Source organism: Ichthyophthirius multifiliis (assembly GCF_000220395.1).
Source record: "Ichthyophthirius multifiliis unplaced genomic scaffold scaff_1120509249694, whole genome shotgun sequence".
Taxonomy (NCBI): Eukaryota; Ciliophora; class Oligohymenophorea; order Hymenostomatida; genus Ichthyophthirius; species Ichthyophthirius multifiliis.
This window is the reverse complement of record NW_004087447.1, coordinates 1-11,197: the sequence shown is the minus strand read 5'-3', so window position 1 is coordinate 11,197 and position 11,197 is coordinate 1. Positions and strand designations below refer to the sequence as shown.

Below are 11,197 nucleotides of genomic sequence, written 5' to 3'. Positions count from 1 at the left end.
GAAAAAATATAATTGATTATTAAGAGCTTTAAAGCTTTAACTTGAAAATAATTTATATAAAAGGCTTAAAAAAAAAAAAAAAAAAAAAAGTAAATAAGATAATGTACTTTTAAATTATGATATTAATGATTTACGATAATGAAGAAATAGGAAGTTAATAATATATTATTATAGAAGTTCTTAATAATAAATTACTATTGAATATTTTATTATTGGGATTAATTAGTCTTATTTAAAGAATTTATTAGGAAGAAATTATTTATGAGTTCTCCTTATATTATTAGAGATTAAACAACAACAAAAAAAGAATAGAGATATAATTCATATTTATAAGCTTTTTTTATTTTTTAATCTCAAAAACATTTATTTTTTTTTTTAAACCCTTCAAAAAATACCAAATATATATTTTTTTAAAAAAATAATATAATTTTTTTTATTTAATAATTTATTATAAAGTATAGTTTTTTACAATTTAAATTTTTAATAATTAAATAGTATTTTATATGAATATATAAAATAGTAAAATATTAAAATTATAAAAATAAAAAGACAAAGACAAATGAATAATAATAATAACAATAATAATAGTCCAACATAGTTTTCCATAAAAAAAGACAGTTTTGAGGAAAATTATTTAGATTCAACCCTCTAAATAGAACAAAATGAGAAAAATCTCTAAATATTTTAATAATATATTCAAATACAAGAAATGGATTAAAAAAAAAAATAACAAGAACAAATTCTATCTAAATATACTCAAGAAGAACGTCAATATAAAATAGTTGATTTAAATTCATTAAAAGTATTTGATATAAGAAATGAATAAGAAGTTTAATAATTAATAAATTTTTAAACAAAAACTATATAATTAAAAAAATAAAATAATAAAAATACATGGAAAGAATTTTGGTATAAATTCATATATCAAAAAAAAATAAAAAAAAAAAGGAAAAATGTAACTAGATGTAATATTAATCTATTAGATGCAGCCGAAACTGGAAATATAGAAAAAGCCAAAGAATTAATAAATAAATAATAAAATCAATACCCTGTAGACTTAAATTATAAGTATTAAAATAAAAAATAAGATATTATATATAAAAATAAAAAAAAAGATCCCTTGACTAATGGACTGCCCTTCATATTGCTATATCTGAAAAAAATAATGAAATAGCTGAATTATTAATCTAAAACGGCGCTAATATAGAATCCGAAACTTCATTTAAGCGTCGTCCAATCCACATAGCCTGTATTACCGAAAACATAGAAGGAATAGAAATACTAATAAAACATAAAGCTGATATAAATGCTTTAGACGCAAATAATAATTCTGCCTTAATAATAGCTTGTGAGAAACAATTAGAAAAAGCTGTTGAAATTTTACTAGAAAATAATGCTGATTTCACAATTGAAAATCTAAATGGAATATCTGTACAAAAGATGTTTTTATAAGAAAGCATATACTAGATTTTCCAAAAATACAACATAAATATCTTAAAGAAAGAGAATATAAATACTAATAATAAAAAAAATAACAAAATAAAAAAATTTAGAAGTGTTAAAGATTATGATTATTATAAAATTTTAGGAACCGGATCTTTTGGAAAAGTACTATTAGTTAAAGATAAATAAAATAACAAATTTTATGCAATGAAAATCATTTCAAAAGAAAAATTCTAATAAATGAATTTAATGAAATATGCTATATAGGAAAAAAACTCTATGGCTAAAATGAATCATCCCTTTATAGTTAAATTTCATCACTCATTTTAGTCTAAAAGTAAACTATTTATAATTTAATAATATTGCGGAGGTGGAAGTCTAGGAAGAATGCTTAAATAATATAAGAAATTTGAAGAAGAAACTGTCAAAAAATATGCTACTTAACTTATTTTAGCAATAGAGGCATTGCATGAAAACTTAATTATTTTCAGAGATTTAAAACCAGATAATATAGTGCTTGATGAAGAAGGAAATGCTCATTTAATAGATTTTGGTTTGGCAAAAATAGGAGTTTATGATTAAATAAACTAGTCTTTTTTAGGAACTCCAGCTTATATTTCGCCTGAAATAGTACTAAAAATGGGCCATAATAGAATGACAGACTGGTATTCTTTAGGAATAGTTATATATGAACTACTTTTTGGGTTCACTCCATTTAATTAAGGAAATGTTTCTCGAGATACATTATATGAAAGAATAAAAAGTAATAAAATTACATTTCCAACATAAATATCGAAAAATTGCTAGGACATAATAAAAAAAGTAATTAAATATACTATAAAAGATACATATATATATATATATGTATATATATATATATATATATATATATATAAAATATATTTTTATTTAAGCTTTTAGATAAAAATCTTTAAAATAGAATAGGATATAAAGGTGATGGAAAAGAAATAAAATCTCATGAATGGTTTTCTGATGTTGATTGGAATAAAGTTTTACAAAAAAAAATTATTATGCCAAAGCCTCCAATAAGATAAATTCCAACATATCCTTTAGAAGTTAATTTTAATGAAGATTGTGATTAAGAATTTAAAATTAGTTGTTGGACTTAAAATAATTTAATTGAATGAATTTTTTTAAAAAAATTGAAAGATATTTTTAAATAATATATTTTATTTATATATAATATATAAATTAATAATTATAAATATAATTAAATATATAATTTTTTTATATATATATATAAATATTATTATTTTTTATAGTTTATAATTTTTTTTCTAAATATATTTATTTATTTTTTCTTTTAATATTTATATTTTTCTAAAAATATACATTTTTACTTATTTTTTTAATATTCTATTATAGTACTATTATATTTTTTTTTATAAATTAATGAATATATTATATTAAAAATTTTAACAAATAAAAAATATTTTTCTTTATTTTTAAATTAAATAAACATATATATTAATATTATTTTTTCCTTAAATTCCTATCCTAATAAAGTTTTCATAAATAATATAAGATTAATTTTTTTTTTTAAACAAAAAAAAGAATTAAAAACTTATATTTCTTTAAAAATTAATTGATTATAATATAAACTATTCAATTTATTAATTTGAAAAATAAAAAAATATTATAATTATTTTATAATTTCAAAAAATAAAAATAATATAAAAAATAAATAAAAAATGGCCTCAAAAAGAAAAGGTAAAGGAAAAGGAAAAGGAAAAGAAATATTTATTGACTATAATGCCGAAAAAAACAAATTAATACCCATAAATCAATATGAAGGTGCATTAGACTTTTAATATTATGTCCTAGCTTAAATGAGAAACGGTTAAAAAGCCAAAGCCAAAATAATCGAATGTCGATTCAGCAAAGGTAAATATAATAAATTAAAAAAAAATAAAAACCAGAAGATTATGATCCTAAAAAGACTAAAAATGACTATTCCTATGATTATTATTTACATTTTGAAGGTTATAATAGAAGAAACGATTAATGGTAAATCCGTGAAAACATTGAATTAGTAAAAAAATAAAATAAAAAATATTAAAAAAAAGCTTAAAAAAAGACAACAGAAATAATCCAAGAAGCCTAAATAAAAAAAAAGCGTAAAGGCGAAGAATAAAAACAAGAAAAAGAAGAAAACGATGAACATGAAGGAATGGACGAAGCCTCCCTTTAAGCCCATTTACTAGCCACAAAAATAAAGACAATAGAAAAAATTTAAATAGGCAAGCATTCATGTGAAACATGGTATTATTCTCCGTTTCCGAAAGGCTATCATAACGTCGAAACAATATATGTATGTGAGTTTTGTTTAAATTTTTATTTAACGTAATCTGAATTAGACCGTCATTCAAAAAACTGTAAACTCACACATCCACCAGGTGATGAAATATATAGAGACGATAACCGAAAAGTTCCGATTTCTATATTCGAAGTAGATGGTAAATATAATGGTGTATATGCAGAAAATCTAGGATATTTATCAAAGCTTTTTTTAGATCATAAAAACTTGTATTATAACCTAGACCCTTTCTTAATTTATATTCTGACAGAAAATGATGAACAAGGGTCACATATCGTCGGCTATTTTTCTAAATGGAAAGAATGTCCACATGGATATAATCTATCGTGTATTTTAGTATTCCCTTGTCATTAAAGGAAAGGTTATGGGAAGTTCCTTATTAGTATTTCATATTAGCTTTCAATAATAGAAGGTAAACCAGGTACGCCAGAAAGACCGCTTTCTGATTTAGGAAAGGTGAGTTATTTAAGTTGGTGGTCGTAGACTATTATAGATTTTTTGAGGAAAAAAGCTGATGATTATCATTTTAGTATTTCAGATATTACTAAAGAAACTGGGATTTAAGAAAAAGATATAATTTGGACTTTAGTATTTTTATTTATTTATTTTTTTAATAAAAAAAAAAAAAAAAGGAATAAAAAAATATGGTAAAATATGCTTAAGGTTAAATTATTATTTGCACAGATATGAATTATTTAAATAAAGTTTATAAAGAATGCGGACAGGCTGGTATTCCTGTTTATCCGGAAAATTTTAGGTGGGTACCTTTTAGATTTAAATGGGATAAAGAAGTTTAGATTTTTTATCCGAAATATAATCCTAAATTAATATCAGAAAATAATGAGGAAGAAAATAATGCAAATAAAAGTAATAATTGAATATATTTTTTAAAAAAAAAAAAGTTAAAAAATAAGAATATTATGTGTTATTCTAAAATAAATGTATACTTATTTAATTTATATATATATATGAATACTAAATAATATTTTAATATTTTTTAAAATTAAAAAAATAAAAAAAAAATATTTTTTTTTTATTTTTTCATTTAATCAATAAAATTTCTTTTTTTAAAAAAAACTTTTTAAGGATATAATCTAAAATATTCCACTTCCTAAAATAATAATAGTTTCAATAATAGTAAATAAAACAACTCTATCGTTAACAACAACATTTTGTGTAGTTAAATCGTCTTCTAATCTACTATTTAAGGCTTAATAATCTAAAAATTCTTTAGATCTAACTTAAACTAATGATACTTTTTATTATAGCTTATTGATATGTTCTTCTTTTGCTGCATTTTTAAGTTCTTGCTATATATTTATTTATTTAAATAAGAATAATTAATATAAAGTATAAAATAAATTACTTATTCTTATTCGCCAACAATTAATTTAATACCGTATCTAATAAATTTGTTTTCTTTTACCCAATGACTAGTAGTTGTTTTTGCACAGAATTTATAATTTCCACCTAAAAATATAAAAATAAATGAGTGTATAAATATATTTATATTAATATATATTGGCTATAATATATATATATATATATATTTATTATTATATACATATATATATAAATTTATTTATATATATAATTTTATATAATTATCTATTTTTATTTTTTATAATTATATATTTTTTTTTTACCTTTTTGTGCTGAAAACGAAAATTTGCTTTTTCCATATAATGTTAATTTTTAAAGAACTTTTATATTTTCAGGTCCTGTCACAGTTAAAGTTATTCCGTCTTTTTAAGAATTTTCATCGACTCCAGGTAATCGATCTAATAAATGTGTATGTATAATTACTGCCTTTTTTATTATTTATATATTTAATTTTTATATTTATTTTATTATTACAGTCTATGCTGGTATATCATCTGATAAACATTTTTCTTTTCCTTCTTTTAAATAAAAATGCAAAGCTTATGTTTTGAAAACCAATAATATTAATGATATTAATAAAAACTTTTACATATTTTTTTTATATTTAATAAATATTTATGAATAAAAATATTACATAATTTAGCTTTTATTTTACTTATAGAAAATGTAGAAACACGTATAAATGATTTTCTTTTTTTAAAAAAAAAAAATTGATTAAATAAATAATTATTATGTAAATCTATATTTTTAATTTTTAATTTATATTTTTTTTTAAAAAAAAAAAATTAATACTTTTTTATATTAATAGCATTTATTAACATTTTTTCAAAAAAAAAAAAATTTTAAAATATTATAAATTTCCAATTTATTTTCTATTTTATTGAATATAAAAAAATTCTTTTATAATATAATAAATAAATTAGTAAAAAAAAATAAAAATAAAAAAAAAATATGTAAAACATTCATACTAAAGAAATATTTGTATTTGAAAATATATTATCTATAATATTAAACTTAATAATAATAATAAGCTTTATATATTTTAAAAACATTCGAAATTCCGCTTAAAAATTGGTTTTTATATAATCTGCATTTGACTTAATTTTATCTTCATGCAAAATAATGCTTAATAACATAGAATTTTAAAATAATTATAATAATAAAGCAATAATATTTATAATATATTTTTCTTAATTAAAAACATTATTAATAACCTCTGTGATTATATTTAGTATATATAAAAGTATAACAAATGGATATATTTACATAAGATAAGTAATTAACAAAATGATGTTAGGAACAACAATGTTTTGCTTGATATTATCTTTAACGTAAATTTAAAAAAAAATATAAATTAAAATATAAAAAAATATATATATAAAATTATTATAGGCATTTAATATATAATTATTTAGATCAATAATAAGGACTTGAAGTTGAATAAATATTTGAGTATTGCTTTTAATTTTATTTATGCTTATGGACTATTATAATTTTTAATATTATAATAGTTTTCAAAATAAAAAAATAATTTGTAGATAAAAGCATTAAAATTATTAGTATTTATCCTTTTATTCTACCATTTTGTCATTTAATAGGAACTATTTATGCTTTATTAATTTAATTTGGAATACAAAAAAAAGATATATAATAATTATTTTATACTTCTTTATTTTTAAATAACTTATAAGGAATTTTAAATGCTATAATCTTCGGATTTAATAAAAAATTAAGATAATAATTAAAATAATTTTATATAGGTAAAATTAAATATAATAAAAACAGTATAAATTATCATTTATTAAATGATATAAACGAAAAATAATAAATAATATATAATTTATGAAAAAAAAATATTATTATTATAAATAAAATATATATTATACTAAAAAAAATTATGTAAAAAATTTTTTTATGTTTTATCAAATTTATCCTTCACTATATTCATCAGAAATATCTTTCCATATATTATCATTAATATATTTATAATTATTATTATAATTATTATTATTATTATTATTATTATTATTATTATTATTATTATTATTATTATTATTATTTTTATTTATATCTTTATTATTTTCTTTTTTCTTTTAAAAATTCTATTTATTAATTGATCTTGGGATAGATACTTATCCATCACTTTTGGATTAATTTAAGCTTTCCTTAAAAATAGAGTCTATTTGAGATTTACTACTTTTATTATCAAATTAACTTATATTAAGACTACTTTAATTATATATAGTTTCACTTTCTGTAAGTTAAAACTCTTTGTAATATTCTTTTAAATTTATTCTTACATTTTGATCATTTTATTATTAAATTTCTTAAGGCATTTAAGGAACCCAAGTTTAAGGCATATTATACATAGGAGGATATTATTAGTAATATTGAGGAAAATTGAATTATTATTATTATTAAGGATGAAAAGGAAATCCAGTGTTATTAAATTAGTTTTAGTTTGAAAATGATTGAAATTATTATTATCTGCTTTTTTATATATTTTTAGGTGAAATTTCATCTTCATAGCTTTTTTCTTTTTCAATTATTTCTTTTTCGCTTGGGCTATATTATTTTTCTATTTTTTTTTTTTAAATTATATATCTATATTTTTTTATACTTTCCGCCGGTTTAGGTTTATTAATTGCTTAGTTTATTTAATTTAATGTGGTATTTATTACATTTATAAAATTAAAAGCTAACTCTTATGATTAGTTTTAAATTAATTTTTATTATTCTATTTAAATTTATTAAAGTTTTTCAGTTTGCTGTTATATAAGTAATTGTTATTGCTATTATAAAAATTCAGTTTATTAATTTTCGATTTAAACCGAAAATTTATTTTAATTTTTTTATGTTTCTTAGTCTATTTTCTATTCTTCATTTACTATATTTGATTTTTTTTTTATATATATATATATATAATTGTTTTATATTAATGTTTTTTTTTACTCTATTATTATTAATTTTATTGCATTTTTTAATCTTATTTATCATTATTATTTCCTAAAAGAGCTTTATTTTCATTAAGAACTTCAAGAAAAATATCTTTAATTATATTTTTATCTATAAGATTATTTTATTAAATACTATCATTATTATTTTCATATTTAAGAATATAAATTTAATCCTATTCTTCTTATTATTATTATATTTTTTTTAATTAAAAATACTAAGTGAGTTACTAAATTTTTAATTTTACTACAAAAAAGGTTATTTATCTTAAATTTATATTTAAATTTTATTTTTTTCATATTCAAATTCTTCACTAATTTTTTTTTTAACAAATTATTTTCTTAAAAATTATTTTATTTAGTCATTTTTGGTACTGGATCGGCTTTTTGAATTAAAATCTATTTTTTCTAATTAAAATCTTTCTCTTAAGTAATAATAGATGGAATTTTTTCTTTTTCTTTTTAAAATTTTATATCTTTCTGACATTTTTAAGGTTCAGTTTGAATTTCTTGTATTGTTTTTGGTCTTTATTATTATCCGATTCTTTTTTTATTATTATTTATATTATTATTAGGTTTTAAATTTAAAGGAATCCCTAATTTTTATTTCAAATCATCTAAAATACTAGGTAATTTAACATTAAGATCGTCCAATTCTTTCTATGAAATATTAAATTTCGGCACATTAATTTAAAAGGGCTTAATATCATTCTAATATTCATTCCAAAGTTTATCTACATCGTTCTAAATTTCATCAATTTAATCTAAAAAATTTTCATATTGAAATTTACCACCAAGTTTATTCTCTACTTGATTTTAAATTTCCAAAAAATCAATTTTTAAAACATTTTATTTAATACTATCTTCAAAAGGTTTTAAGAGTTAATCTTAATTAGGCAAATTCAATAATTTTTTTTGCCTATTTTCCAAATCTTATTCTGCTTTTTCACTTTCGATTTATAATTATTAAATTTAACTTTTTAAATTATTAATTGTTTTGCTATATATATCAATATTAAAGTTCTATAAATTATTTAAAGAATTCATATTTTAAGGAAGAAGTAAATTCAATTCATCTTGGGTATTTTTTAATTTATTTTATAATATATTATTCGTTTATTAAAAATCATTTATATTTTAAGAAATTTATACACCATTATTATTATAAGTATTATCGATTTAATTTTCTATTTATTTTTATGTTTTTTTTGCTTAATCATATATTTTTTTTATTTCTTCAATTTTTTCATTTATAGGCTTTATTATTTCTTATAAATATTATTTATTTTAGTTTAATAAGTCTTATTTACTAAAAATTTTAATAATAAATAAATTATATATATATATATATATATATATATATATATATATATATATATATATATATATATTCAAATATATTAATTATTTACTGTTTATTTATTTTATCATCTCCATTTACTTTTTAAATTATATTTGCTAGTTATTTTAATTTTCACTTACAACTTCTGTTTATTATTTCAACAATTAATTTTACGTATTTAACATTCCCATTGTAATTTATTCTATTTTTTTTTATCAGTATTTTATTTATTTTATATAATTTTCATTTTACTTTTATTTAAATTAGAAAGCTCACCTTCCATTTATTTTAAAAATTTATCTATTTTTCATCTGGAATTTATTTATATTAATCATTTATGTATTATTATTAATATTAATTCTATTCGTGCTTTTTTGATTAAATATGAGGAATTAGATTTTATTGAAAATTATTTTGTGAGTAATTTTACTATTATAAGGGATTTATATCATTTTAATTTTTGTTTTGATTGGAATATAATTTTCTTTTTATTTTCTCTTCTTTTTATGACATTGGAAAATTTTTAATTATAATGGCGGGTTATTCAGACATATGTATTATTTTTGTGTATTTATAATTTATTACTAATTTTATTTATTTAAAAAAAAAATCTATTTAAATAAAATGAATTTTTTATTTAAAATAATATTATTTTTATGAATTTAAAAAAATATTTATTTTATTAATTATTACATAAACATTAAATATATTTTTTATAATATATTATAATAAATAAATATAATTAAAATATTTATTAAATAAATTTTTTAAATTTTAATATATTACTAATTTGAAAAGTAAATAATGTATATCTTGATATTTATATAAACATATAAATAAAAAATTTTAAGAAAAAAAAAAAATTGAAAAAAAAAAATATATATATAATTTATTTAATTGAATTAAAAAAAAAAATAAGAAGCTAAATAAATTAATATAAATAAAACATTCACAAAATTAATAATAATATAATATCATATAAATATAAAAAATATAAAATAAAAAATGATAAATTATAATATTTAGTAAAACAAAAAATTAATATATATATTCAAAAAAGAATTATTAAACATATAAAAATTAATGATAAAAACAAAAAAATAAAAAAAATGATAAAAAAAAAAAATTGGAAAAAAAAAAAATTATGAAATCCTAATATTAATATATTATAAATGAAAAAAAATATAAAAAAGAATAAAAATAAAAATATAAATATATATATATATTAATATATATTTATATAAATATATATATATATATATATCTTTATATATTATTTTTTTTATTTTATACATATATAAATATCTTTTTTTATATTTTATTTATTTTTAATCTTAAAATTTTTATATAACTTATTTTTTATTATTGATTATTATCATTTATTGCCTTTCTTTATTTATTTTTCTTTTTTAATAATTATTATCTTTTAAATAATGTTAATTTTTTATATATATATATATTAAATTTAAATTTTTTTTTTATAATTTAATTTTTTTTTTAGTTACTTTATATACATTAAGAAATAATATTATACAATTTTTTTATTTTTTTTAATATATATTAAAAAAACATCCATTTCACGCCATTTATTTTATTTTTAATTTTTTATAACTAACCTTATCATTTTTAGAATAATAAAAATTAAATTTAAATTATTATAAGAATTTTTTCTATAATAAAATTTTGATTGTGAAAAAAAAAAAAAATCAAATTTGAATAAATATGATATTAAATAAT

At 16.6% G+C, this 11,197-nt stretch overlaps 3 protein-coding genes across 3 annotated transcripts, besides 31 other annotated features; 2 read left to right on the top strand and 1 right to left on the bottom strand. All coding sequences in view use genetic code 6, as the record gives it.

Annotated features, from left to right (window-relative positions):
• Positions 1 to 963: 963 nt before the first annotated feature.
• On the top strand, positions 964 to 2,591 carry IMG5_024320 (protein kinase domain protein; the record flags this gene model as incomplete). Its single annotated transcript, XM_004039349.1, has 2 exons — positions 964 to 2,265; positions 2,358 to 2,591. 2 exons carry the CDS (start codon positions 964 to 966, stop codon positions 2,589 to 2,591), a joined length of 1,536 nt encoding a protein of 511 aa, XP_004039397.1.
• Positions 1,065 to 1,104: a microsatellite.
• Positions 2,292 to 2,338: a microsatellite.
• Positions 2,592 to 2,614: 23 nt separating the features above from the next.
• Positions 2,615 to 2,652: a microsatellite.
• Positions 2,624 to 2,725: a microsatellite.
• Positions 2,642 to 2,688: a microsatellite.
• Positions 2,663 to 2,735: a microsatellite.
• A 378-nt stretch (positions 2,736 to 3,113) lies between these two features.
• Positions 3,114 to 3,149: a microsatellite.
• Positions 3,125 to 3,157: a microsatellite.
• Positions 3,129 to 3,157: a microsatellite.
• IMG5_024310 (hypothetical protein) lies at positions 3,156 to 4,659 on the top strand (the record flags this gene model as incomplete). The annotated part of the gene is made up of 4 exons (XM_004039348.1): positions 3,156 to 3,348; positions 3,384 to 3,496; positions 3,542 to 4,369; positions 4,414 to 4,659. 4 exons carry the CDS (start codon positions 3,156 to 3,158, stop codon positions 4,657 to 4,659), a joined length of 1,380 nt encoding a protein of 459 aa, XP_004039396.1.
• Positions 3,165 to 3,198: a microsatellite.
• Positions 4,660 to 4,830: 171 nt separating the features above from the next.
• On the bottom strand, positions 4,831 to 5,587 carry IMG5_024300 (hypothetical protein; the record flags this gene model as incomplete). Its single annotated transcript, XM_004039347.1, has 3 exons — positions 4,831 to 5,091; positions 5,148 to 5,251; positions 5,428 to 5,587. Coding segments are annotated over 3 exons (525 nt in total), but the record flags the coding sequence as incomplete, so codon positions are not given.
• Positions 5,281 to 5,374: a microsatellite.
• Positions 5,282 to 5,373: a microsatellite.
• Positions 5,308 to 5,374: a microsatellite.
• Positions 5,312 to 5,374: a microsatellite.
• Positions 5,347 to 5,381: a microsatellite.
• Positions 5,375 to 5,425: a microsatellite.
• A 910-nt stretch (positions 5,588 to 6,497) lies between the features above and the next one.
• Positions 6,498 to 6,540: a microsatellite.
• Positions 6,506 to 6,548: a microsatellite.
• Positions 6,549 to 6,987: 439 nt separating this feature from the next.
• Positions 6,988 to 7,048: a microsatellite.
• A 99-nt stretch (positions 7,049 to 7,147) lies between these two features.
• Positions 7,148 to 7,230: a microsatellite.
• A 1,204-nt stretch (positions 7,231 to 8,434) lies between these two features.
• Positions 8,435 to 8,479: a microsatellite.
• A 973-nt stretch (positions 8,480 to 9,452) lies between these two features.
• Positions 9,453 to 9,509: a microsatellite.
• Positions 9,510 to 10,088: 579 nt separating this feature from the next.
• Positions 10,089 to 10,148: a microsatellite.
• A 150-nt stretch (positions 10,149 to 10,298) lies between these two features.
• Positions 10,299 to 10,337: a microsatellite.
• Positions 10,338 to 10,436: 99 nt separating this feature from the next.
• Positions 10,437 to 10,479: a microsatellite.
• A 54-nt stretch (positions 10,480 to 10,533) lies between these two features.
• Positions 10,534 to 10,587: a microsatellite.
• Positions 10,557 to 10,603: a microsatellite.
• A 32-nt stretch (positions 10,604 to 10,635) lies between these two features.
• Positions 10,636 to 10,673: a microsatellite.
• Positions 10,667 to 10,734: a microsatellite.
• Positions 10,708 to 10,791: a microsatellite.
• Positions 10,792 to 10,922: 131 nt separating this feature from the next.
• Positions 10,923 to 10,960: a microsatellite.
• Between the last annotated feature and the right edge of the window lie 237 nt (positions 10,961 to 11,197).